The sequence below is a fragment of the Pyrgilauda ruficollis genome, unplaced genomic scaffold (genome assembly GCF_017590135.1).
Source record: "Pyrgilauda ruficollis isolate IOZ18807 unplaced genomic scaffold, ASM1759013v1 scaffold34, whole genome shotgun sequence".
NCBI classification, from domain to species: domain Eukaryota; kingdom Metazoa; phylum Chordata; class Aves; order Passeriformes; family Passeridae; genus Pyrgilauda; species Pyrgilauda ruficollis.
In genome coordinates this window covers 5,746,012-5,773,993 of record NW_024524822.1, presented here as the reverse complement: position 1 = coordinate 5,773,993, position 27,982 = coordinate 5,746,012, and the positions used below count along the sequence as shown (strand labels likewise).

The 27,982-nt window shown below is 51.1% G+C and overlaps 1 protein-coding gene across 1 annotated transcript; it reads right to left on the bottom strand.

The window, feature by feature from the left end:
• Positions 1-1,293: 1,293 nt before the first annotated feature.
• PTPA (protein phosphatase 2 phosphatase activator) lies at positions 1,294-27,971 on the bottom strand. Its single transcript, XM_041474854.1, has 10 exons — positions 27,835-27,971; positions 25,752-25,852; positions 24,501-24,587; positions 19,416-19,541; positions 18,562-18,679; positions 16,998-17,097; positions 16,006-16,130; positions 15,421-15,521; positions 10,837-10,944; positions 1,294-5,882 (listed from the first exon to the last, which is right to left on the bottom strand). Exons 1-10 carry the CDS (start codon positions 27,857-27,859, stop codon positions 5,808-5,810), a joined length of 966 nt encoding a protein of 321 aa, XP_041330788.1. The 5' UTR covers positions 27,860-27,971; the 3' UTR covers positions 1,294-5,807.
• Positions 27,972-27,982: the final 11 nt, after the last annotated feature.

Sequence of the window (27,982 nt, the reverse complement as noted above, 5' to 3'; positions counted from 1 at the left end):
GTCCTCAGGTAAGGCTGCAGCAGGCTCCAGGCAGAGCAGGCAACTGAACACACAGATCCTGAATCCAGTGGCAGCTCTCTCATGTATATGAAATTTATGTTTGACTCTCTCCCCAGGGATTCATCTCCCATCTTTCCCCTTTAATTATAAAAATTAGTAGGTTTGAGGTATATTTTGAGGGTTTTTCTTTTCCTGTGTTGACAAAGTGCAATACTTGATGACTCTAACCCCAAATTCTCTGTGACACAGATACTCTACCAATTATAAAATACTTCCAAGCTCGCTCCATAAACCCCTTTGCTGTTGCTATTAGTATGCATTAACATTTTATTGGTGTTACAGGATGAAACATCCAGTCTTGCAGCTCCAGTGGGCTTGGGGATTTCCAGCATCCTGCAATATGTATCCGTGCAGAGGAAATTAAAATGTGGATGGATCAGCAAGATACAGTCAAATCCTCTACAGTAATTTGGAGAAGACTAAACTCTGGTGCTAGTGGAGCATATTCCAAGCTATCTAATAGAGAGTTGATGATCTCTGTAACAGCCTTTTTGTAAGTTTTATTCTTGCCTACAAGGGAATTTTTTCAAAGTGAGTATGTAATACCTAAACTGATATTTTTAAAGGTATATGCTCTAAACCTGGAAAAGCAAGGCCCTTTGCAGAGCAGTCACTTCCAGTGATCAGCAAGTACTTGATAAAAGAATTTACTCTCATATCTTACAATCTAGCTGGAATTTCCTCCCACAGCAGTCATTTCTCTATAGTTTGTATCATCATAGGACACACAAACTCTTAGGAATATCATGCTTTGGTCTTTTAGCCATAGTACAACCAGATATTCTTCAGCAGCATCAGCACTTGAAGCCTGAAGTGCTGTGTCCACCCAACAGCTGTCAGAGCATGGTGCTGGTGTCCAGCATCACATACTTCGCCATCTCAAAGAAAAGCCCAATTTTCACACATAAAACTGGGAGGAATTCACATCCAAATGGAAAGTCTGGGTAGTTGACTTGTGCAGTGCAGTCTGCTTGGGTTTATCTCTCCAGGCGCCTTAAAACACAGAAGTAATAAAGAACTGATCCTCTGCCTTCTCTTCTTCCTCCATTTACAGGGTCAGGAAAACCTTAATCTACTTTCTAAAAGGAAGGAAAATGTGCTCAGGAGGACTCAACCCCACACCTCGTTGGGTTGGGCCCTGCAGTGCCACCCCTACAGGACACCCCTCCTGGGGATTTTTTGTTTCCATGGGTGTGACTGTACCAAGCATTAAGGAGCCCAAATTCTAATGAGGGATTTTGATGTCATTTATTATCTGTGTTACAGTTGCAACTGGGAACATGGGGAGGGACTCGTTCCAATTTTAGCGACAACTGCATTAATGCCCTGCACAGAGCCAGCCCATGTAGACATTCCCAAGCCCAGGCTTTTTATAGCAAGCAGAAGAAACCACTCCACCCCCTGAAAGGCCTTTTCTAATCTCCAAAACCTGCTCACAGCCTTGTGCTCCTCAGAACAAGCCTATCTCCAAGCTGATGATGCCCATCACGGTTCAGCCCTAGCTGAATCTGATGTGGAGACATCCCTTTTTCAATTTGGCTCATCCTAGTCTGAAGTTTGGCACAATTTTAGAAGACCCTGTGTGTCCCCAGGATGTCCAAGGAGTTTTCTCCAATGTCAATGGCAAGAGTGCTCATCCACTGAAGGGGAAGCAAAGCTAAACGATGAAGATATCTCCTCTTGGATATTAGAGCATGAAATGACCTCCAAAAGCTCTGCTAAATTCTACCTCTGAGCCAGGGGAGTCCTTGTTGAAGCAGCAAGAAGATTCTTTGAGCTTCTCAACTGTACAAGGTTTCCACCAGCACGCTGGCAGCGGGAGAGTTCAGGTTAACTTTAGCAGTTATCATTAACAACCAGTTTCACCTCTTCCAACCCATTTCTGCCTCCTTCCCTCTCTCAAGAAGCCAGTACAGTTGCAAGAACACAGTGCAGAGTGCAGGGCTCTTGTGTGGTTCAGCAGCAGGTCCTTGGGGTACAAAGTGCACCTTCACCTTGGCAAGTGCCCACTCAGATTTTGCAGGTCCTGCTGTGGGGGCTGCTTTGTTTATCCACTCACAGGATCCCAGCACGGCACGGTGGAACTGAGCCACACACCAGGGACAAGTTAATACAGCAACAATGACATCAAGTACTTCTATTTTTTGTTCTGTTACTTCTATCTCCACATGAGGCTGCTTCTCTCAACTCTTACTTCATCACTGGCTGCCGTAAGCGATCATTTATAAAGGAGGGCTGTGAAGGAAGAGACAGAGCAAGGCTGGCGGCGACTCAGGAAACGCACCCCGTGCAAAGGCAACAGCTGTTAAAGAGCAATATGAACTGGCCTACGTATGGCAACGCCAAAGATCCACCTCTGAAAACTGAATTTTAAAAAAAATAGCTTGGTCAGTGGCTGAGGGGGAAGATGGCCAGAAACTCACGCTAGGTCTGCTCCCCCTTCACTGCGCGTCATGTTCACTGAGGGACACGCTCAAGACAAATTCAAGTGCCTTCAAAGACAACATTTGTGATCCAAGATGACATTTCTGCTCCCCGTCCACCCCTCCACACCGCTGCTGCTTTTAGCAACACGCGCTCACAGTTGGCCTGTGTTGATGGAGAATGTAACCCAGAGACAAGAAAAGGAGCATTTGCTAAGCACAGCTACACTACCTCCAACCATTTGAGAGAAGGTCTAGGTTTAATTTAATCCAGGTCTATTATAAGTCCAACAAAGCTGCTGAACTACACTGATGCTGGAAGTCCTGAGTCAGCTCCTACAGCAGGACAGGAAAAACATCTGAAGGAAAAGGTTCCAGTTCTCACCCTGCCTTAGAAACAAGGCTCAAACATCCTTTGGTTATAAGAGTCTCTGATCTTCAAGAGGTTTGCTGGCCTGGGATCAGGCTTTGCACATCGCCTACCTGCCAAATGCTAGATGAGATGGGGGGTGGACATAGCAAAAAAGTTAATAAATAAACCACACAATACAACAGAAAGACATCTTGGAAGGACACAAAGACAGATCAGATGTACTTGATCATGCAGTTAAATCAAGAATCAATTTTAGTGCAAGCACAAGGTCAACCACCAACATGGCAAGTGCACCCACAGGGCCCTTCCCTGTGCTGAAGGCTCTGGCCATTGGCTTTGCTGGCTCTGCTCCCAAAGCAGGAGCAAACCCAGTCTGAGAGAGACCAACACAGTCACCAGTGCAAAACACAGAAACTTTAATTAAACCTACAACACGGGGCGAGGTGGGAAGTGCTGCTTCGGACACAGAGCAGCCCTGGGTGCTGCCACGCGCGTGGGCAGAGGAGCTGAGCCCTGGGGGATGTCACTGGGAGCAGGAGGGAGGCAAAGCAAGTGGCAGCCACGTGACAGGGGCACATCCCAAGCGGGCTGAGAAGACTCAAACGAGAATTAGCTGCTTGACATCCCAAAATCCCCAGCAGGACAGATGTGCAGACTTGGGCAAACAACAAACACAAAGCTGTGCATGAGCCTCCTCCCACCGCCTCCGCAGGTCCCAAGCCCAGGGACACTGTCCCAGGGAGCAGTGCTGCAGCTGCAGGGGAAGGAAGCACCTCTCCACCCTTTTTTGGTGCTGTCTTCCACATTTCTGGAGTCCCTTCCATGTATCAATGTCAAAATTTCCACCCATCCTTTTGAATGGAAGCCTCATTTCCACAAGACGACCTGGAGAGATGTTTTCCTGACCCTCAGGCAGATAAAGAAAACCAGGGGCTTTTGCTCAGCCATTGCTGGCCAGATGCTGCACAGTCATTTAAAGTATGGGGACACCTGCCAAAAGATACAGCAACGTGAGGGGACACAGGTGGAGACACTGTGAATCTCTGCTCAGGCACAGGCTGCTCCACTGAAGATGGACTCATCAAGTCCCAGCAAGCACACAGATCTCCAGCAACATTCCTGGAGTGGATCCATTTGAAAAGCAAAGACAAAACACATCCCATTTAGGAGTAAAGCAAGACTTAACCCCAGTCTTCCATTTTCATTTAAAATACAAGTTTATAGAGTTGTTCCAGGCAGGTCAAAAGCTCCTTGTCCCCCACCCCCTGACCAGGGCCAAGCCAGGAGCAGACAGGACAGCAACAGTGCCAAAAAGCTCTGCTTCAGCTCTGTGAACATTTCACCACCTCTTGACTTAGACTCTTTTCTTACTCTCCTTCCCCTGAGTGCCTGCAAGAACCTTTACAAGAGGGAGTGAGTAGGTCTGTTAAAAAAAAAATGAAAAAACAATTTAAAAAAGAAAAAATCACAACCATGTTTCCTCCTCCCACCCCAGCAGTAAAGCAGTGCAGCAGCAAAAGCTGAGCAGCCTGGCTGGGGGCAGCCCCTTCATGGTCTGCAGGAATGCCAGAAGAAGGATTCCTGCTGGTCCTGACCCCCAGCAAACACCAACCAGTCCAGTCCTCTGTCCCTGCCACACCCAGCCTGGAACCCCAAGAAGAAACATCCCCACTGCAGCTGCAAAGCTGTGCACCAGACAGCTCACCTCAAAAACAGCACCAGCCCTTTCTGCCCTTCAGTGATGCTGCTGGTGTGATCCAGATCACCTGTCTTCAACACACTGCTGCTGGTGGCACTGCAAGTGTGGTTCCCCTGCCTGAGCACAGCAACACCAGCAGGGAAGGACAAAGGAAAAGAGCTTTCTCCAGGTATAACCTGCTGACCTGGGCTACTTATGCTTTTTGTTTCCAGCATGAGTATATGAATGCATGAGAAGCTGCATGCTGTCCCCTCATGCTGCCTGTGCTCCAGGGATGTCCCCCTCGAAGAGCTGAGGATCGTGCTGCTTTGTGGGGAAATCCCTTTGCTATGGGGTGTCACTACAATTTATGACCAAGCAGGAGCAACCACAGTCACCTTGTGCCACTGAGGCCAGCCCAGCCCCAGAGCAGCAAAGCACGGGGATTGCAGAGGGCAGGTTGGACCCAGTTATGGATGTGTGTGAATGTGTCAGGGTTTGTGCCAGTCAAGAGGGGGCCTGAACAGTGTCTTTGCATAGCTGTTCCCAAAGAGCTGGGTCCCTCCAGGGACTTTGTCTCCAGCTCCAGAGCCAGCTCAGACGCCTGCAACCCAGAAGTTTCCCAGCTTCACCCAAGAGAAGAGGTGCTAGTGAGAAAGGAAGGCCCAGGAAACCTTGCAGAAGAGGTGGAGGGCACTCTCCTTGCCCAGAAAAAGGGGGAGATGGTACCCTGGGCTTCCACAACCTACAGACACTCCCTACAACTCCCTCTTCCCAGTTCAGACCTCCAGTGCAGGCAGAGCTGGCTGATACAGACACGCACAGGCTCACACCTCACCCCGCGCACTGGTTTCCCAAAGCAAACAGCAACAGGAAACTCCAATGAAATTCAAAAGAGAAATTGCAGTTACCACTGCCCAACACATACACACGTGCCTTCCTCCCCTCCACACCCCTTTCTCTTGGGAAGCGAAGCAGAGGGCCTTTCCAGCAGGGCAGCCCCTGCTCAAACCCATCCCCATTCCCGGCAGGGAGGCGGCACAGCGGAGCAGCGTGGCCCCGGCTCGGCCGCTGGCCAGACGTCCCAGGGTGAGGATGTGCAGGAGGAGCTGCTCCAGGTCCCATCTCCTGTGCCAGGCCAGCGAGTGCTTTGGATCTGTGGTTGCCGATGAGGATGTGCAGGAATGGATGGGCTGGGTGGTGAGGAGGGGTGAGGGGAGGAGGAAGAGCGCCGTGCTGTGCCTCCGCTGCCTTGGCTCCTCCTGCGCTCTCCTTAAGATGTCACAGGTTGGATGGGGAGCAGGCTGCCGAACTTGAAGTGCTGGATCACAGGAAACTTCTCCAGGCACTGCAGGAGGAGAGATAAAGCGAGGTGAATTCAGGAGACATTTCCACCTTACACACACAGCCTGAGCCACATCCTGCCTGCAGGGTCAGGGTTCGGGGCCACTCAGCTCAGACAAAGGCAGAGGATCAGCCCCATGTCTGCCCCCCCACATTCCAATCAGACTTCTCAGGCCAGGAGCATTTCATAACCTTATCCCTTTCCCTTCAGCCAGAGTCTTTTTCTTACTGAAATTCAGTATAGGGAGGCCTGGAGCAGAAGCAGCATGTCTATGTCAGCAGCCTTCTCCCTCACCACTCTCCTTGCTTGAGCTGATGTCTTTGAAGAGCTTCACCCTACAAACACTGAGAATCCCCTGGGCAGAGAGACTCTCCCCTCCAGGCCAGTGCCAACACTGTGGGTTTGAGGCACCATTCTGCAGCTGCAAGGCACTGCCCAAACTGCATTCCAGACTCTCAGGTCTTTGATGGACAAGCACCAGTGATTTTGCAGCCATAGTTTAAGATACGATCCTATTTCTAACAACCCCTCACCCCTGAGAGGTTAGAAATTCCCACCTCCCATTGAAGAGTAATGGATCACAGGTCAGTCACATAGATCCACTACAAAGCAGATTAGCTCAGAGCTGCTTCCTGCAGCTGCATCGGGCTCTGTGTAGGGTGAGCGGGGCTGCAAAGGCACAGCCCCTTCCACTCACCAGCCAACAGCAGGAAGGTCATGGACTGTGGTCAACAACGTCAGAGTTTGCCAGCACTTGCCTGGCAGAGCCACTCAGAGCTCTTGTTTTTGAGTCACTGCAGACTCAGACTGCCCAAACATCATGGAGGGCACAGAGCAGGCTCCACTCCATCACATAGAGCTCAACAGTCTGTGTTCACCAGCCATGATGTGTTTACAACTCTCCATAGGAAGGAGTCTTGTGCTCTCCACGGGGCCAAACTGGACTTGCTGCAGCAGGGAAGACTCTGGGGCTGGAGAGGAAGCTGTGTGCTGCAGACAGCTCTCACCCCAAGGCAGGACTCGAGCACAGGCACTCTGCCCTTGTGCTGTCATCATGGACAAGCAAGATTAGTGCCCAGAAGCCCAGGCCTACAGTAATCCCTTTGGAGCCAGAGGTCAGGCAACTGGCTCCAAGCACCAGCACACTGGAGCCAAACAAGTTTAGAGGTGGTGAAAGTACAGCATGGCTGCATCCACTCCTGGGGAATAAGAGCCAGACAGAAAACCACAAATCTCCATGGCAGGCCACCAAGAAGTAAGTCCTGCGAGCATCAGGGCATGTCACCTTCAAAGCTTCCTAATGCTCAGAGCTGCTGCTGTCTCTCCACACAACCACTTAGACAAAATCTCAGAGGAAGCAGGGCTGGGTAACATGGGCATGAGTGGAGAGAAGAGAGAAAAGAACACTGGAGATGCTGACAGCTTGAAATGTCAGCCCAATTAGCTCCAAGGAGTCCCATGGAAGACCAGACTGGTTTGGGCTCCAGATGGAGAGACTTTACCACCAGTGGGAAGAAGGGGTATCCATTCCATGTAACACACCACCAGCTCAAGAGGAGACAAGCAGAGAAATTTCTCCTCCTCTATTCAGAAGGACTAGCACAAGTTTACTGAATTATCAGCTGTACTGAGCAACAGGGCCTTCCTTGCATCAGCTGTGGATGAAACTGTACCCAATACTAGCCCAATTTCAGGCTTATTTCTTCTTGCCACCGTCTTGATCCCACTGAAGGTCTGCTTGGGACTCAACTGGGGAGTAGAGTCATGCATCAAGTCCAACCTTTAAAGATGGAACTGGGACTAGATTAGTTACAATGGAAAGTATTTCCTGACTGACTGCAGAGAAGGAAAGGTCAGGAGACTCAAAAGCAGGCTCAGGGGAAAAACATCAAGGCTGCTGCTTTAACCACACTCTATTCTGTCAACTTCTTCACTTGCCTTTGATGGAGAGAATAAGAAAAGCCCATGGACTTTCAAGCAAACACGTCTTCACCCATTATATTATAAATAGACACATTTGGGATTTCATAAACACACAGAGTTGAAGACACATTGTCTTCAGTCTACTGCTCATCTGCCCTGGAGTGCCTGGATCCAGAGCACAGCTCCTGGACACACAGACACACCTGAGCTTTCTGTCGGCTGTTTAAAGCCATCCCATAGAGGAGACAGAGAAGAGAAAAAGCCTTTGGAGTGCTTTTTAGATGAACTAGGTCTGGGGGCTGCCCCACTCCCACCAAGTGGGATTTCTCCTTGTCTGTTTCCAGCAAGTGACCCCCTCCTCTGCTGCTGCCCCCACTCAGTCCCAGTCCTGGGCAGCGCTCCTCAGCCACCCCAGGCATGTTACAGAGCTGGAGCTCCAGCTGAGTGTCTGATTTCACCTGATCTAATTGCAATGGGTGATCCGAGGGGCAGGGAGAAGGGAGGGGAAAACAAATAAAACCTGAAATCTTGCTCTCACTTTGCCAGTTAGACAAAGCAACACCACAACCCCAAACCTTCCCTCTCTTTGCCATCACACGCCCCAGGCTCTGCCACAGAAGCTGCCTGCCTTGAGCTGGACAAAGACCCATGCCAGTACTTGAGGGGTGCTGCTGACTTCTCTTCTGCTAATGCTGGCCGTGGCTAATTGCAGAGACAGCACTGGTGAAGGCTACACAGAGAGCAGAAATACACCAGGAGCCAGCAGAAAAGAAACAAGGTCTCCAGTGACTTTGTACCTGGCTGAGACACCCAGATAGATTCAGTTTGCAAAGGATGAAGGTTAAGTGACTCCTAACCTTGTGTCATTCCCAGAAAATCAGTCTAAGAGATCCTCCAGTTGCAAATGTTGGTGTAACCTGCAGGGCCAGGCACACCATCACTGAAAGCTCTGCCCAGCCATACTCCCATGTCCACATCCACACCCCTGTCACCTCCCAAGCCAGGCAGGAACTGGCTGAGCCAGCATCAGGGTAGAGAACTTCCCGGAACAGATTACATCTAAAGATATATATCTATTGTAAAGAACCCTTAGGACCCCTGAGCAGGAGCAACCCCTCTCCTCTGCCTATCCAGGTGAACACAACTTCCATGCCATGGCAAGAGAGAACATTGCACAAGGATCATGTTTTTAGGATTAGTCCTTTAAGACCTACAAATATTACCTGAGGAAAAAACCTAAATTTAAAGTTCTTTGGTTGACTCGATGTTTTTTACACTTTAGCCTAAATTAGTACCATTTACCCTTCCTAGCAGTTTTTGCATTCTCCCCTTGACACAGCTACATCTCAGCTATTTCTAGAAACCCACCCATACTGGATCCAGCATTTTCACACAGAAAGTAATCTGCTAATCAAAACAGACTAAGGCCTTCAGAAAAGACCATGTCTTGGGTGCACATAGAAGAGCCAAATCTAGAGAATCCCCAAGCTGTGCTCTCTCCAGCCAGGGGACAGGGATATCTGCCAGCACACACTGGCCCCAAGTCATCAGTGAATGTGTGCACTGCACTGTGGGCTCATCACTGCCAAGCTCCTCAAGCCAGGTACAGGTGGGAGCAACCACAGCACAGGACATGTGGGGTACCAGGCAGGAGCAGCTGAACATCCTGGGGAATGTGGGATGCCAGCGGAGCACCCAGCTTGTAAAGGAACTGATCCAAAAGAAAGGAAGGACCATGGCAAGGCTGTTCAGGCAGCAGCAGACCACACTGAAGCTCTAGGTCTTAGGATACTCATGTTTCACTTTAAAGGCACTCACAGTGCTGTGGTCTTCCCTTCAGACCCCTCAGCTCTCACAGCTTAGCCTCCAGCTCAGGGTTTTCCAGCAGGCAGTGTCTCCAGCCCCTGTGACAGAGCTGCAGCCCAGGGACAGCCCCCTCTCCAAGGAGCAGCCCGGGGCACCCCTCCCAGGAGCAGCCAGGCGAGGGGGTCGGCCCCCTGGCCCACTTCTCCTCTTTGGAGGCTGGGAGGAAAGCTGAGCTGGGGGCGGAAGGAGCCAGCGGGCCTGGGAGTGACACCTCACAGATTAGAGAGGTATGTGGCCTGGAACCTAAACACAGGATGTGCAGTGCAGAGGAAGGGCTGGGGGAGGGATCGGCCGTTCGGCACAGTTAACCCCTTTGTGCGCTGGGCCTGAGCAGAGCTGTGTGTCCCAGCAACGGGAGCTTGTCCCAGCTCCCAACAGGAACATGGCTGACACCAGCAGCACTGCGGGGTGTGGGATTAATTCTTTCAGGCACCACCAGTCCACGCCCCCCAGTGCCAGCAAGGAAGGAGTTCCTCCATCCCTGCTCCTCCAGCACTTTAGTGCAGCCAACACCGTCCTGCAGAGCCAACACCATTCCCTCTGGAGGTTCCTGTCCTGCTTCCTCAAGCCCAGGGTTAGCTTGAGCAGGAAGGAAGATAAGGGAGAGCCAAAACTGCCCAGTTCTCCAGGTCAGGGTTCACCAGGAAAGCCTGGGGCAATGCCAGCAGAGCTGGTGGGTGGAGGGTGGCCAAACCAAAGAGGTGGCTGTGGTCTCACTGGGCTGGCATATGGCACGGATAGGGCTTGTAGAAAGCGTAAATCAGTAGGAAGCATTCAGCCTGCTCTGGGGCTCTTGAAACATGGGATGGTAATTTAAAATAAGTCTGCTCTAGCAGGTAAAATAGTGGTGGACCAGAACAACAAGCAGGTCAAGACATTAGCCCTAATCTGGAGATCTGCACTTGCACTATGGTAAGACAAGACATGGCAAAAGTCACGTTTGCAAGGAATGGCCACTTTGGGATTGGTTTTGGGGCAAACACGAGGCAGGAGCTTCCTTCAAGCCAGCAGCACCTGAATGGCCAAGGGCTCCCAAGCCACAGTCAGCAAGGAGTAACAAATGGCTGTGATGGGGTCTCCACACCTGGAGCAGCACAAGAGCTGACCCAGGGTGCTGTGAGAGAGCAGGTGAGTGGCCGAGCAGCCTCCCCCTGCCCACAGCACTCACCTCTGCCTTGTACATGCGGATGAGGCCCTGGTTGACCTTGGACCAGGAGGGCACGGCGCTGATGTTCCAGAGCTGGTTGGAGTGCTCGGCAAAGGGGCCGGTCTTCATCTGAAAGAGACCCAAGCACAGGGCTGAGGGAGCTGGGCCAGCCAGGAAGCTCGTGCACCAGCAGTGACTCATGCTCACACTCTCTCCAAGCAAACATTCCCACCAAGCCCAGTGACCCACGCACCAGCCACCTCACTGCGTCTTCCCTCCCTCCCTCCGTGCTCCCTCCCGCTGTGGCCACATCACATGAAGCCGTGGCAATCCAGCTCCCCTCCTTCCCTGATAAAATTAAGCCTTTTCCTGCCACGCTTTCCTAATCAGACCTCCTTCTGCACAGCTCCCTTTTAATGACTGTATTAAAAAAGTCCCAATAAGTCTCGTTCTTCCCCCCAGTAGAGTTTGGCTCAATGCTGTTCCTATTCTACCCAGAAACCTCCCAGTGCAGCACTGCTGGGCTTTCCAAGAAAATGACTCATTCCCCATTCAGATCAACAAGCAGCAGCGGCAGCCATCGCTGCCTTCCCTGAATACAGAGGGCAGTGCAGGTTGGCAGCAGCTCTGCGTCCACAGCCCACTCCACACCTGCCTCTCGCTGAGGAGGGCCCTAGGGGAAGCAGGAGCAGAGGGGACATGCTCTCCAAACTAGCTCCAGAGCCACGAGCTGCTGGCTTGCAGCAGATGCTTTACATTTTTTTTCTTTTTTTTTTTTTCCCCTCCACTGTTTCTCTTCCCAGGGTGAGTGGTTTGGAGGAGGGAGGGCAGGAGGGAATCTGCAATCAGGGGCAATTGCATGTAGATTCCCTGGGTGGTTGTCTCTCCTTCTCCTCCATGAACAAAAACAGACCCTCAGGGAGAAAAAGAAATACAACGCAGCCACTCTGACTGAGCGAAGTTCCCATGACATCAGAAACCACAAGGCCGAAGCTCACGCTAAAGAGGAGCGTGGGGAGAGAGGAATCTCTTGGACTCTCATTCCCGACCTGGGGCTCAAACAACTAACCCCTTCCCTCTGTGCACGCACAAGCCTGGAGAGAGGGTGGGAAAAGCACCTCCAAAACAACCTCTCTGCTCACTAAAAAAGCAAGCAGGGCCAATCAGTGTGCTTTGGGAAAATGCTGCTGCCTTTCTGCAATGCCTGTGTGACACCAGCCTGCAGCAGAGAAAGAAAGAAAGAGAGGGAGAGGGTGGGAGGACCCAAAAATCTCACTGTTTGGAGGGTGATGCGCTTCAAACCCGCTGGCCTTGGGGCTGGAGCAGCAGGGGAAGCGGGTCTGCAGCTCTGCTTGGTGCCGGGAGAGCACGGGTGCATCTCCACTTCCCCTCGGAGGTTCCTGAGGGCTGGGGGATGACAGATGAGCCACTCCCTGTCCCCTCCGCCACACACTTCCCTCGTGGGCACGAGATGAAACGTGCACACGCACAAAGCGCGGCACTCCCTGGCAGCGCCAGCGCGTTACCCAGCGCCAGGATTTGGCACCGCTGGGCACCCAAAGCAGCGGCTGCCAGGGAGCTCTGCGCCAGGCGGCTCCATCAGAGCCTCCCCTCCCCACACAGGAGGTTTGGCTGCCTGAGTTTTGATGCCAAACCTTCCCCCGGTGTCACTGCCCTTCACAGGGGCACAGCTGCCATCAGCCACCACCACCGCGCCCTTCTCCCCTTCCCAAGTCAGAGAGCGCGAAGGAGGCAGGCACAGCTGGCCAGTCCCACGCTCATGCCTGGCACGGCCACCACTGTGGCCCTCCTCACCCAGATGCCCAGCAAGGGATGGCTTGGCTATGGCTTCAAGCTGGGGCGGGAAAAATAAGAGGGATGAGAAGGGCAACAAAAAAAAAATCATCTCCTTCCAGCCACAAAGGGCGAAGAGGGAGAGCTGGGGGGGGAGAGTGAGAGGCGGCGAGCGCGCTGCAGTCCCGCAGTGACCCCAGGGGAACGGAGTGAGTCAGAGCAGCCATATTGAGCAGGAAATTACTCACAGACGTGGCGTTCCTGCCTCTCGGTTCCCAAGAGAATCGGCCTTTTGTAAATGGTTCCTCTGTCAGTGCAGGGGGGAGGGGGACGGCTGAGGCCGTGCTTTCCTGTCAGCTCCTTCCCTTCCAGCAGAAACCCGAGCCCTCCCTTCCCAAATTTAGAAGCCAGATTGAAGCTGAAATTCCTGCTGCCTGCCCTGAGCTCTCGAAGGAGCATCTGGGCAAGTGCACTGATCCCCCACAACAGCTGGGGTGTACCCAGCTCCCCTCCTCTGCACACCCACAAGCAGCCCTACATCACTGTCCTCTACAGCCCCTGTGTGGCAGGCACCACAGGGATGCTCCCAAACCCTCCTCATCCTCACACTTTCAGGTACCACACACACCCCTCTGGCAGGCAAAGGCAGCAGCAGGGGAACAATTCGAGTCCCAGCCAGCTTTGCAAACCTCACCCTGTTCCAGAACCATGTGTTCACGTCCAAACCCACCCTGCAGATTTCCCAACATCAGGTCAGCTCATGCAAAATTCAGTGCTGTGCCTGGGCGCTCCTCTAAGGAGGATGCCGTGGGGGGTTTAGCCTGGACATCATCTTGCTGCTGCTTTAAAAGTCTTGAGGTTTAAATACATGCCTGGCAAACACCACAACAGCATATATTCATATTCCTGAAACATCACCTGGGAGATGAGAACAGTATCTGCTCAAGAGAATATTCTCTCAGTTGACAGAAAACAACCTTCCTCAGTTGTAGTCTGAAACAAAACCTGCTCTCATGTTGGCAAGACCCACTATGGGAACTGCTGTGGTGTTTGTTACATGTTTAACACCTTTAAAGGAGAGCTGTTTCCAGATGACAAGCTCAGAAGAAAATAATATCGTTCATTTATTAAAGTCTTTAATCCCTTCTATCTTTTTTCCCTGCTATTTTGTTTTGTTGTTGATTTTGGAGAGAAAGGATTTGGAGGGCACTGAGGCTGCCTCGCCCCACCTAGTGGCAGTCACGGCCTTCCCGGGCGCTTGGGAGAGAAAAAACCCAAGTTTTAAAAAGAAAATCTTTATAAAAATGAAGCAGTAACCCGCACGGAGATGCACTGAATACACCATGGATTTGGTAATGCCGGTTGCTGCCGTCCCTTTCAGCTCGCGGCAGGAGGGCCAAGAGGGCTCCTTGCCACCAGGTGGCACTGGGGATCTCGGAAGAAACACTGAATTCCATGATTCACAACAAATGTGCAGAAAAGGAGCTCAAATCACTTATTTGAAAAGCCTACTAAAAAGCTGACTTTCTGCAGGCAGAAGCAGAGTGACCTGAAGCAGCAGGATTGTGCTGGGTATTTTAAACTTCCCCTGTCAACTGGGCGCTGCAGAATCTTCTACACACGTTTCAAGAGATGTATGTTTTTTAACAGGTCAGTGCACTGTCTGGATATCACACAGGCCTAACTAAAATAAATCTTTGACCATCTTGGCTCCTGATTTCCTGTCCTCATCTTGATCTCTTCCACCAGCACCTCTTTATTACCCATGCTATGATTTATCTTGGCATTAAGGGTTAAACCCTGTGAGGTGCTGAGTACCACAAACCCTACCAGATTTAGCAGGACTTGACACAGCATCTCCTGGGGCTTGGGCCAAAGGCTCCTATAAAGATTTCCTACATGAAAGGCTAAGTTCATAGTCTGTAACCTCCCTTCCCATCTAATCACTAAATTAGAGAGGCGAGGAAGGGGGAAAGTGAACAGAACAAAAGGGAAGAACTGCACTCTGTCCTTCAAAATTAATCCCATCAACTTCCTCCTGCCAGAGACAAGAAATCCCTCACCACAACAGAGCGGGTAGCTCTTGCTCTCCCTGTCCAGACTGTGCAGTGAAGGAACTGGGAAAAACACAGCCAAATCCTCCACTGATGCTGCAGGCAGCAAGCCATGAGCTCCCTCACTGAGAAACAGCCCAGGGCTGCCAACAAGCTGAGGATCACCCTCCCCTCTCCAAAGGGCCCTGCAGGGCCTGAGCAGAGTCAGTCCTGAGAGCGCTGCCAGCTGGGGGAATCTCAGCACCACCTCTGCTCTAGGTCAGCTGCAAATAAGGTGCATTTAATGGGCAACTCTTTTCGTAGAATCTGGAGGAGACAGAGAAGCACAGAGGTTTGGGAACCTGCCCTAAGCAAGGGGAGGCCCAGGGCTGCCAGGCAGCACCCAAGGGCTGCAGGGAAGGGAGGTTGTCTTGGCAAGCCCGGTCATTTTGCAGCTCCTACTTCATCTTCCTAGTTTATCTGCAGGAACCAGTCTTCTCCATCCAAGCTCCCACTGACTGATCCAAAGTTATTTGTTTGCACTTGTTACAGCTCCCTTCAACTACAATCCACAGCCCATCCAGCTTAATTACACTTTCTTCTCAACATCCCTGTCTCAGCTCATTCAAGGAGAACACCTCTGCCATGCAACAATGGTTCATCTGCACAGTTCCATGAGAGCAAACAAACAGGCAAAGGAGGAAGAAAAAAACACTGCCAGAGCCAAGTATCTAATGTCAAGAGAACGTCCCTGTGGGACAAACCTTCAATTCCTCACCTCTGTAATGAAGAGGATACACTCCAGGAACATGAAATCCTTATGGTTTTCATTTACCACCTTCTCATCAACAAAGTGCCGAGGCTCTAGACTCGGATGGTCTGAAAAGAGTAAGAGACAACAGGAAGTAACCTGTATGGCAATCCCCTCCTGAGAGCAAGTTCAACCAGGTGGTGTGCTGCCCCTCACCCAGAAACAACCCTCCCACCAGAGCTCTTTAAAAGGCAGCACAGAGTTGCTCCCCTCTATCTCATCTCCCACTCCAGTGCCTCTGCAGGGACAAAACTGCACAGAGCAGAAATTGAATTTTTTAGCACCAAAACCAAGATTAGCCTTTTAAAAAGCTTCATTGCAGTCATTGCAATAAAGACAGAAGTACTACACAAGGAAGCTTTCCATCTCCCAACCAGCTTTATTTGGAAAGCTGAGGTAAAAAAAAAAAATCCAAGCCCCAAACTCTTCTGCTGTATTATACACAATCTGACGTATTTAACTTTAAAAGTCAGCCCCAAGTCCCTTCATCTTTACAACCTAGACAAACGGGGCAGAGGGTAACCCAGGACACAAGAAGATTTTTATTAGTACCTATCAGCTGGGAACTGCCCCATATGAAAGGCAGGAATTGGAAGTCATCCAAGCCCCACACGCCCTGGCTGCCAGCAGGTTCCATCCTGTAGGTTTTCTGCAGTTTTCGCATCACTTCCAGGTACCTGAGACCAAAGAGAACAGGAAAGGTTAAGGCAAGGCCTTCTCCTGTCTTTGACTTTTGTGAGGACAAGAAAAACCAGTTGGGGAAAGGACACAATTTATCACTGGTAAGCAGGACCCCCACATACAGCACAGTTCACAGAATATATATATTCAGCTCTTTTGCCATAGAAAGCAGCCTGATGGTACCTAACACCAAATGCACAGAGAAATCCAGTGGCAGGGGTTTGTTTTATCTGCAAAGTCTTATGATTGTGCACATCCTTCCTCATCCCCACCGTTATTTGAAAACATTGACACTTCACATCCCTTCACCAACTTCCAAAAGAGCACAGAGTTTTCTGCCTTACAGCAATCACTACTTCCACTTTTCAGGTGGAAAATTAAAGCTGGAAGTACTATAGAAGGAAATTGTTTCCATGCCACCAAACAGTGATACAGCTGGGATTTCATCTCTGGACTCCAAACACCCATTCCACCAGTTTCATCACTATCAGCTCTACCTCCTGGGCTGGAAACACATCTAGAGGAGCAGTGGAGGCCTGCCAATTGCATAGATTTTTTTTTATTTTTGATGCCTGAGGAGATGTTAGATCCTCTGATCAGATACTCCTGTCTATCACAAAGCACAGCCTCACCCACAGAGTTCAGTAACTTGTGCTCCACTAAAGTAACTTTCCAGAAGGACACTGCCTCTGAAGACAAGGGGCCATCAACTCTTTTCGAGATAGTTATAATGGGTCAGTGTACAGTCCATTAAAATGTACATCTGCTCCTAATTTTGTCTAAAATTGTCTTCAGCTTTCCCATTCTACCCTTCCCCCCCAAAACAGCCCAATACTTCAGCCCTTCTCCTCCCATTACCTCACCTGTTAAACACTTTGAAGACAATGGCCATCTGGTCATCCACTCTGAGCACACCGATTTTGCAGAGGCAGCAGAGAAAGGCTGCAAATGCAGCTTCGTGCCCTGGAGTTAAAAGACATGAAGAGACATGCACAGGTGTCTCTGGCCCCCAGGACAACCTTCCTGTGGGCACCACAACAGCTCTTCAGCAATCACAGCAGTCACAGTCCCCTCTCAACCCTGTTGTCACTGTTAATGCCAGGAGCTGACAATATTTCATCCCCCTGCAGCACCCACCCAAATTATACCTTCTAGACATTCATAAGGTGATCATTAACTTAGAGAGAAGAAGTTCTTAAGGGAAAACAGCTCCAACTGGGCATGCTGGGAGCAAGGCAGGGACTTTCCCAGGAGCTTGGCACAGCAAGGGAAGTGGAGCACTGCAGAGTCATCTGCTTGGGGGATGCAAGAGAACCTCACATCTGCAAGCAAACAGATTTCCTCCTGCTACAAAAATATCTCCATTTTGGAAGGATGCTGATCCCACAACACTGCCAGGAACAGTTTGTCCCAGAAGGTACTGGGATCTCAGGCTAAGCCTCTGCAGCTTGGCCCTCCAACTAACAGCAAGGAAAAGAAACAACCAGCAAACCCAGAAATGTCTTTTAGTGGGAAGGACCACGGAAGAAGGGAGAGTACAAGATCAGCAGTTCCACACTGTGGACAGGTACAGCTCCCAGTGTAGGAACAAAATGCACCCATAATCTGGACACTGTGAGCCGGGACATGGGTCCCTGGCCTGGGACACACGGGATGGAAGGAGAGGTTGAATTTCCTTCTCTGAGCTGACCAAACCCCATCCAGCCTTTCCAAGGACAACATCTCCCCCTGGTGCCAGTGAGCCGCAGCCAGCACTGCACAGCCTCCAATCCTTCAGCCTTTACCCACAGCCTCCTCTTCCTCTCCCTGCCCAAGTCCAAAGCCATGTTTCCTTGCACTCATCCTGCTCTCCTGCCTTCTGGGGAGGACACAGCTATTCTCCAGGGAGGAGCAGAGCATGCAGAAAACTTTGTATTTAGTTCTTACTGAAGCCTGTGTGGTTACTTCACCTGCAGTTCAGTATCTACTCAGGTGCTTCTAACTTCAGATTTCAAAGCCCCTCTGTAAGCAGTGATTCCCTTCTAGGGGCCATCAGACCATCACAATGTTCCTCTAGAGACACTTCCTACCGAACATGAACAAGGTTCTCACTCTAGTTCTGATTCAAGCCAGTATATTTTATCCCTTTAAACTGTCTGCTGCAGGACTGCTGCATGCAGTGAAGCATGTCCTACAGCTCATCCCAGAACAGCTTGGTTCCCATCTCCTTGGATGAGATGTGAAAGGGTGTCACAGCTCTAGCACAGCTCCCAGCTCTCAGTCACAGCCCACACAGGGCAGCGGGGTGAGGGGGTCCTAAAAAGAAGATGTTCATTTCAAGCTTGCCCTAAAAATAGTGGTAATGATATATTTGAATAAATACAGCACCCAACTCCAAAGGTCCCTTCCTGACAAACCCAGCCCTGGCCAGTGTGCAAGCCCAGGTACCTGTGCCATAGTCAATGCGGGTGGAGTTCCCCACGGATTCCTTCAGGTACACAGCCACTTCTGGGGCAGCATCAGCCAAATGCTTGGGAATTACTGCTGACACCAACTTTTCTGCCTCCTGAAAGACACAAGACTCCCCTGGGTGAGCACAGATCTGTCACAGTCCCCAGGGGCAAGGCGCCCTGTGCTCAGATGCTGTCACAGCGTGAGGGCTGCAACGGTGCTCTGCAATGCCTGGAGGTAGCATGAGAGAGAAGCAAATTCTCCTGTTAGAGAAGTTATCTCTAGAGATGGAACAAGTCAAAGAGAGCTTGTCCTGAGACCTATTCAGGCCACACGCATCCTGTAGGACAGAAAAGCCTCATTACCCAAGTACACTGAACCAGTTACCCACTGAGCCATCTCCAGGACAAAAGCATCACTAGAGCAGCTGCAAGGCCACTGCTGCTGAGACTGGGGCTGTGCCACCTCCAGAGCTTGGTGCAGGGCAAGTGCTCTGAGCTGAAGGAATTCAAGCAGTTTTCTCTGATCTTTCTCTCATTTTGTGACACAGTGGGCAGCTACAAAGCAAAGGAATTCCTTGGGCTTGGACAGACCATGTGACTCATCCAGAACTTGGAAACCCAGCCAAGAGCATTTACATGGCCCATATGCTCTCACAAGAGGAAAAGATAGCACCAAGTCTACGGTAAGTGATGTGTATCAAGGGGTGGATCCTTCAAGGCTTATCTGAGCAATTCCTCTGTGAGCTGCTTGGCTGCCACACAGTGACAGAGCCATTCTCCCACCCCTGCTGGGCACGCTGCCCTTCTGTGGGAGCTGCAGGTAACACTACACAGCACAGACATGCTCACCTGGTCTAGCTTGGCGTACCAGGTCCTGAAGGCTTTGTTCCCAAAGCGAGAAGGTTGATCCACTGGTGGGGTTTCATCGATCCATCTGTCGAGGGTGTTCAGCAGAGCCACCAGCTTTTCAATGGGCTACAGAGAGCAAGAGGGTGAGGGGTCACAGGGACATAAAACAGAGCAGTCCCTCAGTCTCTGACATCTCTCCCATTGATGGGAGTCATTAAACCCCACACCATTTTTCCCAAGAGATGCATGTGGAAATGGGCTGCACCAATCCTCCTCAAAATGCAGAGGGGACAGAAAAACCATTTTTCCCTGCAGGAGAGCAGTCCAGTACAAAGCCCAGCCTGAGGCTGACTCCTCAGTCACCCACACAGTCTTCCATGAGCTGTAACAGCACCGTGCTCCAAAATCTCTTGGAGGAGAGCTGCAGAACAGTCCTCACAGGACTGAGAGGCAGGGAAGGGACCTTCCACACAATAACTCAGGCTCAACAGCTTAGGGTCCTGCACTCCCTGCAGGATAAAGAACAGCACATATACAGTGCTATGCATCCTCACCACTGGCTGATGATGTGATTTAAAGGCCCTTCTCCAGGCTCTAATAATTGTCCTGAAGTGTCTCTTAGGAGTGAGGATTAGCAGTTGATGCTGTTAAACCACAACACATTTGTACAGCAAGTCAACCTTTTCAGCATGATTCCTGTTGCTTCAAACTCCTACCAGCCAGACCACCAGGCAGCTCCAGCCCAGGGACACCCACTGCATGTGGCAAAATAAAACCTATCCAGGGGAAGAGGCAGCCTGGTTAGGCCAGTGCTCTCATCAGAGCAGGAATGAGAAACTCTCAGAGAAATGTCTCAATTCAAACACAAAGCTGATGGGAAGAGAGCAACAACAGCAAGACCACAGCCATGTTTCTCACACCCAGTGCTGGAAGTGAGGGACCCATGTGGAAGGAAAAGAGGTGCAGCAGATGGCATAGCACAATGTCTCCAGCTGTGCTGTCAGACCAGAGCTGGCCAATGCACACCCCACCTCCCTGCACGGCCCAAATGGAGAACAGCTACACCCCCCATACCAAGAGGCAACACCACAGGCAGCACTTTTCACCTCCCTGCACGGCCCAAATGGCTGGAGAACAGCTACACCCCCCATACCAAGAGGCAACACCACAGGCAGCACTTTTAGCAGCTCCAGACAGTTTCAGGAGGCTCTGCTGACAACTGGTCAAGCCTGCCAGAGGCTCTGGGATTCTCCCTGCCTGACTCCAAGCAGCTGGAGAGCCATCAGCCGCCACAGCAGCTGGCCAGGCCCCGGGCAATGTAGGCTCCTCTGTCTCGAGAGGGGATTCCTCCTTCAAGGGGACAAAGAAGACAGCAGAAGCAGCGGCTGGTTTGACTTTGCTGGAGGCATCGACCGTGTGAAGCTGGCTGGTCTCCTGGGTTGTGGTTCAATTCTTCACGCTGCTGTCGGGAGGACAAGGGAACAGCAGAGCCCAGCAAGTTTCCAGCCCTTGAAGTGCCACTCAGAGGGGGTGGGCAGAGGCAGGCATGGCAGAGCTGTGCTGCCACTGAACCAGCTGCAGGTCACTCTTGGGGGAAGGGTCTCATGGCAGACACAGCCTTCCGCAGACGGTGACTCCTGAGGTGCCACCCCAAGGACATGGAGGGATCAGCCAGTGGGAACAAGCAGGAGAGGGATCCTCCCACCCCAGGACCTCGACATTTGGCCACTGAGCCAGACCAGAGATGGGACAAGACCTGAGCACACTGAGAATACAAAAAAAGGGACAAGACAGCCTAAAGCTCTAGGTGACCCTGAAGGCACAGACCAGTGCCCCAGATACATGTGGACCAAAGCAGCACAGCCCCCTCCGCATCAGCTCCCTGCTCCCGAAACACTGTAGGAATCAAACATATTCCCATTGCACTGGGCCATGTTTGGACTCAGCCCTACTCCTTCCTGGCTATTGCATTCCCCTCCAATTAAGCAACAGCATCCCCAGCACTGGGTTGCATTAAATAATTAAATCGTGCTGGTGATTTATCCGCCGGCACCAGCAGCTCATTATGAGCAGCCACCGTATTTCAAACCCTCTCCACGAGCACTCGGTGCTGCCTGGATAAATGGCTGGCATGGACCAGCTCCTTCCCTGGGGAGCAGAGAGCCCAACCTCCCCTTCCCCACTCGCTGGCTTTAAAGGGATTAAAAGCCCAGCCCCACTGAACACGGGAGAGCAGGACCCAGCTGCTGGCTCAGCCACATCAATAAATAATTAAAGAGCTGTGGCTCATTTTGGGCTCAAGGCCCTTTGAAAAGGGGGTAACTAAAAGAAGCAGCTTCCCATTGTCCAGCAGAGGAAGCCTGTACATCCAGGGCTGACCCCTGTGGGGGAGAAAGCAGCTTATGGGAACACAGCCATCAGCACCACTGCAGCCTGTTTTGCCTGGCTGGGTTTTTAAGCTCTATTTTTGCTTTACCTTTCCAGTGATCAAAGCAAGGGCAGCCTCCCCCCTGCTCTCCTTGCTCTTCTCGTTGTGCTGATTTTGCATCTCCTTGACCCTGAGTCTGCCACCGGTCCCAAAGGCAAACCACAGGGCTTCCTACAGAGCACAGACCTGTCAGCAGCTCTCAAGAGCAGGGGCCAGGCAGACAGAGGTGCTGAGGAGGCATCACGGCAGCCAAAGCTGCCCGTGGCGACCAACTCTCCCCCTCTGGGCTCCTCAGGCCCTGTCAGAATGGGGAGCTGCTAAAATCAGAGCATTTGCTGCTTCCCCCACTTCCTTCCTGGAAGCAGAGCAAGCCACAAGACCGACCAGTTTCCCCCAGTGCATTGGGCTGTTTGACGGGAAGGTCTGCTCCTTGCACAGCAAAAATTAACCTCGCCCTCCTCACTGCACTGCACCTCTGATCCAAGCCACTGCTCCAGGCTGCAGCCCCAGCAAGTTGCTGATAGATCCCCACGTGGAAAACACTCCCTCCAGGAGGGGAAGGCAGGTCACAGCCTATCACTCACACAACCTTGTGCCAGACACAGTGTCTGTGCCAGACTCTGCTATCAGTGCCTGTCAGATGCCTGCAGCAAACCCTGGACAGCTCCACACAATGTGTCAGTAGGAGCAGAGCAAGCTCAGCAAGTCTCCAAGGGGGCTCAGCCCCTACAGGATCCAGCAGAAAGGTTGGTACCAACTCACACTCTTTGGAAACCACTAAGCTGCCTCTTTCAAAGCAGAGCAGACCATACTTCCATTTTTTATTCCATGGCAAAGCAATACCAGTAAGTCACAGGGTGGATATGCATTCAGCAAGAAGGATTTCAGGAGGTCATTTGCCAAAGAAAGGTGTCCCTGGCATTTGATCAGGGAGGAAGATGGGATGGCACAAAAGCACATCGGTAGCAGGTACAGCAAAAGAGAAGAAAGCTGAGCAGAGATGCAAGAAGAGGCCACGAGGGGCTGAGCCTTTAAAAGCACAGATAACCAGTTTGATCTACAAAGGAGCCTGTGTGAACAAGCAACCTCATCAACAAGACAACCCTGGGGATGCTCCACCTGTGCCTCAAGTCACAGGCTTCTGCTCTCCTCAGCATACAGGGAATGAGATTTGTTCCCTGCCACTTCCCAAGCAGTTGGGATTGTGCCTCTTGTTACTTGGACTGGGACCATGGATGGAAAACATTCACTCCAAGAGGGCTCTTCTGCAGACACAGCCCTGGTACAGCTTTTCTTGACAGCTCAAAGGGCTTGTCAAGAGGGTTGGGTTCCCCCCCCCCCGGCTTTGTTTTGTTCATTTTTAATGCTTTCTTTCCCTAGAAGTGCTCTGTGAATGGTTGGGAACAAGCGAGATCATGACAAAGACAAAACTCAAAGGTGAAATGCAAACAGCAGAAAGCAAGAGCAGCATTTGACAGCAGTTTCTACTTAATTGAAGGAACAAAAGAGGGACACAAAGCCTGTTAGGGAGAGACTCATTATCCCTGATCCCCTCCATGAACTACAGGGGAGTTTCTCATTCACACACTGGCTCCTAGAAGGGAAGGCTGGACACAACACAGTACTTCAAACATGAAGACTGGATTAAACACCACCATCAGCTGCCTTCCCACAGCAGAAGGAAGCTAAAAACACAGGGCCCAGTCTGCTGCCTATTTTGCCCAGATCTTTATACATCACTCTCAGCTTTCTTGCACAGCCTTGATCAGTAAAAATGTATCCAAGAATCTCCTCATTGCACACAGACCAAGGGAGGGGGATTCAGTGTGCAACAAGGAAGCCAAGCTGGTGGCCAATGTGTGCTCCGTGGATTGGCAGCACCCAGAGAGCCCTCAGGGCAGCAGTGACACCACTGAGGGTGCCTGCCCTTTCCCTCTGGCTCCACCATGACCTGAGAAGGTGAACAGCCATTAAAATTGGTTCTGGCAGCAGGCAGGGACAAGTGACAGCCACTTTCATGCAAAGGGAAAACCAGGTGCTTTCTGCTTAACACCTTAGAAGGGGCAATCCTTCCCCACAGGTTAAACCTCCCAGCCCAGCATCCCTGTGAGCTCTGCAGGCCCCAGGACTTTCAGCAGGACCCTGGGCAAGGCAGGTGCAGCTGGTGACACGCCTTGAGGTCACAGCTGTCCAAACAGAGCTTGCACAACCTGGCTACAGCCTGGGCTGAGGAGATGGGTGCATTAACACAGTCTGAGCAATGAGAAGGGACAGGGAGAGAAGTGGTTTGCCCACGGATTTTCCTACAGAAAAACCACTTGGGGAACAGGAATGGTACAGACATGCCAGCCTTTTGCCTGCAACCAGGGGGGAATATCACATCTTCAAAGCATCACTTCTGCTTCTGCCCACTTGCTCAATTTCCCATACACCAAGCACATCCAGTGTCTCTGCATCCTGAGGGGAGGATGGCACCCTGATATTTTCATCCCCAACCATAGCCCAACACACAATCTCCCTTGCTCCCAGATAAATTACTAATTCATTCCTCACCCAGAAAATACTCACTGTAGAGGCAAAAAAAAAAAAAAAAAAAAAAAAAAAAAAAAAAAAAAGACAGGAAAGAAGTAACAAGGGGATCCAAACTCTTGTCCTACCTCTGAAACTTTGTATTCACATGTCAGCTTCTTGCCCCTGACACCTTCGTTCAGAGTGAGGATGAAGCCCATGTAGTCTGCATACGCCTGTGAAAACACCAAGAGGGAAGAGCTTTAGGGAGAGCCCAGGGTGTGCCAGAGCACGAAACACAGCACAGGAGCATCCTGCATCCCAAGGGAACCTCTCCCAACACACAACACTGCTTCCTTGGAGACACCCGGGGCTGCAGGGCTTGCTGTGAAATTACTGCTCTTTTTGGCAGCCTCAGAAGCAGCAGGCAGGTGGCGATTGCATTGCTGTGAAAATTACAGAAAGGAGAATCCTAAAAATGCTCACACTGACCCCAAAATCATTCCCTCAGCTCCCATCAGGTCAAATTCAAACTCCTCTAGTTCTGCAGAGTCTCAGCTGTGCCCAGGCATCGTGCTCTGCACTGCTCCTCCCAGACCTGTGCTGTTACCTTCCCTTTCTCCCTTGGACTCTTCCCCTGTACTCACAAAAGGGAAGTGGGAGACAGCCCAGGCTCCTCACTCCTTCTCTCTTTAGATTTGCTGCTTTGGAATCATCATCTCCAGTGCAGCTCCACAGCAGCACACTGCCACTTCTCCCTCCCTGCCTCAAAATCCTGACCAGGATCAAGTCCTTAAACACAGGAGACTGAAACTGGAAGCTGCACCCAGAGGTTTGCTTGACACCTGGCTATAACCTCAGTTTCTCTCAAGACATCTCTCATCAGTCATCAAGCAAGAATTTGCCTCTAAGAGGTGGGACAAGTCTGGGCCAACACCCCAATCCCTCAAAGGCAGAACCTGCTTGTTCCACCAGCTCCACACAGGCTGTAAACAAAAATTATCCAGGAAATTGAAGGGCTCAGCTCTAGAGCCCATTCCAGAACAGCACAGTGGGAAGAAACCAACCCAGGCTAGTGCTACCAGGGCCAGGCAGCAGAATCATGTCTAAGGTGAGCTCAAACAGAGCTGGGTAAATCCAGTTTGGTTATAAAGTACAGGCCAGGCAGGATGAAACAGTCACCAGCTTCTCATCCAGCTTGTTGGGAGGAAGAAGTAACTATTACTGCCAAGTAATTTTCCTACAAACAAGCACCAACTCTTCTTCTTTAAAACACAAATTCAATTATTTCCCATTCTCTGCCCAAGCCTCCTTTACTTCCTGGCTGTTCCCAGACCAGACCTGGCTGCCACCAAAAGATCAGCAGCATTTCCCAGTATTCCCTGTCCCCAGAGCCATACCTGAGATCGCTTCCACTTGGCCATGTCGGAAACCACATTTATCTCCTTTTTGGGGACCACGAAGCATTGCTGGACAGGAGGAGCCACCTCCTCAGAGGTGCCTGGGAGATGCAAAAAAAGAGATGAACAGAGGCACTAGAGAAAGAGAAATCCTCTATTTTTCTTATTTAGAAATGAGTTTTATTTCTCAGGAGATACAAAGCACACAAATCCATCCCAGCTGAGCTGTAATCTCACCAAGTCCTCCTCACCAACATCCTCCTACGACACGGTAAGCTTTCAGACAGAAGCATTATGTCTGTTTTCATTGTTAAAGATGCATTTCCCCTTCAGACAGAGACTAGTGCAGGAGATAACAAAAGCAACATCCAGCCAGTTTAATTATTTCTGTCTAGTGCAGCCAAGCCTCAGGTCATGCTGAAGCACTGAGCTCTCCTACAAACTAACTCTGCCTTGTTTTAAAGTGTTAAGCCTGACCTTCATTCCTCTAGAAAGGATAATTCCTGCATGGACAAGCTGGAGCAGTGCAATAAAGGCAGCCCAGAGCCACTGCCCTGGTCCAGGCAGCACCAGGACTTGGGGAATGATGGGACACAGCCTCTTCCAGGTGGAAGCTGTGAAGATCATTTAATTTCAAAGCCCTCTCAGAGCTAAGATGCAATATTTAAAGCAAATGTGAGTTGCTAATGAATTAGAGGGGATCTTTTCCCCAGCATCTGAACCCAGGGCCCAACCTGCAGAACCAGAAAAGTTCCAGGAGATTGAAAGTAATTTGTATTATGCTCCTGTAAGTACAGCTTTTAATAGCAGAGGCAGTGCAGAGAGCACTGTCAAGGAACCTGGGCACTAATGTCAACTTATTAATTCTGTCAGAGTCACTCAGTTCACCTTTTTAAACCCAGAAAATCTGCAGGCACTTATGCAGCACCAGCTGCCCTGACACTCCAGCCACTGCTGTCCTCAACCCAGCCAATTCAGGCACCACCAAACTCCAACTCCTTAAAATATCATCAGCTGCATTTACATAGAAAACAACATCCAGAAGCATCAGCAGCCTTTTCCACAATTCTCTCTAGCAGGCAGATCAGATTAAAAGGGATCCAAAGTCCCAGGAACCACACAGAGTCCGCTGTAGATTTGTCATACAACCTTTGACAGTCATTTGACTTCTCTGCCTTTCACATTGCCCGTGCACAGAACAAATTCAGCCTCATCTCCTGCCCTGAATGTTGCAATGTTTAGTTCATTCCTGCAGAAGTCACAGCAAAACTTCCAGGTATGAGGATGAGAGGCACAACATGTGATGAGTTTAAATTAAAGACATGTGTGTCTCTCTTCTGAAAGTTCAGCACACAATTCACAGCAACTCACACCACAACAGTGGAGCTCTGCTTTTAGGAGTTTATAACATGAAAACCTCCCAGGCAGTGAAGTGAAAAGGCAAACACTGATGTGTCCATCAGTACAGGTGACACATAAATGCCAGGGCAGTGCCCTGATCTGGTGTTTGCCATTCACAGAACTCCTTTCCTCTCTCTGTGTTTGTTTCTCAGCCATCACCGCTTCTGATCCACACTTTGTGCAATTCTTCTTGGTGAGGAGACCAGGAATAGTCAAGGAAGGAAAGAGTGAGGGCTGCAGGAGTTACAGTATTCTGGGATGAGCACACAGGAGTCCAAGCCCACTGGTATGATGGAGCGCGGCGGGTCAGCTTTATGAGGAGAAGCAGCCTGGACAGAGGAGGCACCGTCAGGCTCGAGTCACGGCGAGAGGAGGGGAAGTCAAAGGCTCCGCACGAGAGCCAGGCACAAAACCGGGCTGGGGGTCACAGGGATCCCCGATCCAGAGGCTCAGTCCCGACCACCGACCTCGCCCTGGGCTGGTGCGAACACTCGGGGCCCCAGGTCCTTCACACCCTCAGCAAATCGCCCCCTTCCTCCCTCTCTCTGGGCCGGGCGCTGCTGCCACCGCCCCCCGTCCTCGGCCCAGCACCCCCGGAGCGTGGGGCCCTGTACCGGCGCTCCCCGGCCCCGAGCGCAGCCCACCGCCCGGTGGTTCCCAGAGCCCCCCGGCCGCTCCTCACCTGTCCGCCGCTCGCTCTCTGCCATCTTCCCGCAGCCCGGCCCGGCCGCCCCTCACCTCCCACCTCCGCGCACGCCGAAGCCGCCGGCGGCCATCTTTGAGTAGGGCACGCCGCCCGGCCCTGTCGTTCCTGGGGCTGTCACACCGCG

Excerpts from the sequence above, each read along its gene's own strand:
- PTPA (XM_041474854.1), bottom strand. The coding sequence starts at position 27,859 with ATGGCAGAGAGCGAGCGGCGGACAG. Across the intron at positions 24,588-25,751 it reads CCAAGTGGAAGCGATCTCAG|GCGTATGCAGACTACATGGG; the intron begins GTATGGCTCTGG and ends GTGTTTTCACAG. Across the intron at positions 17,098-18,561 it reads CCGCATTGACTATGGCACAG|GGCACGAAGCTGCATTTGCA; the intron begins GTACCTGGGCTT and ends TTTTAACTCCAG.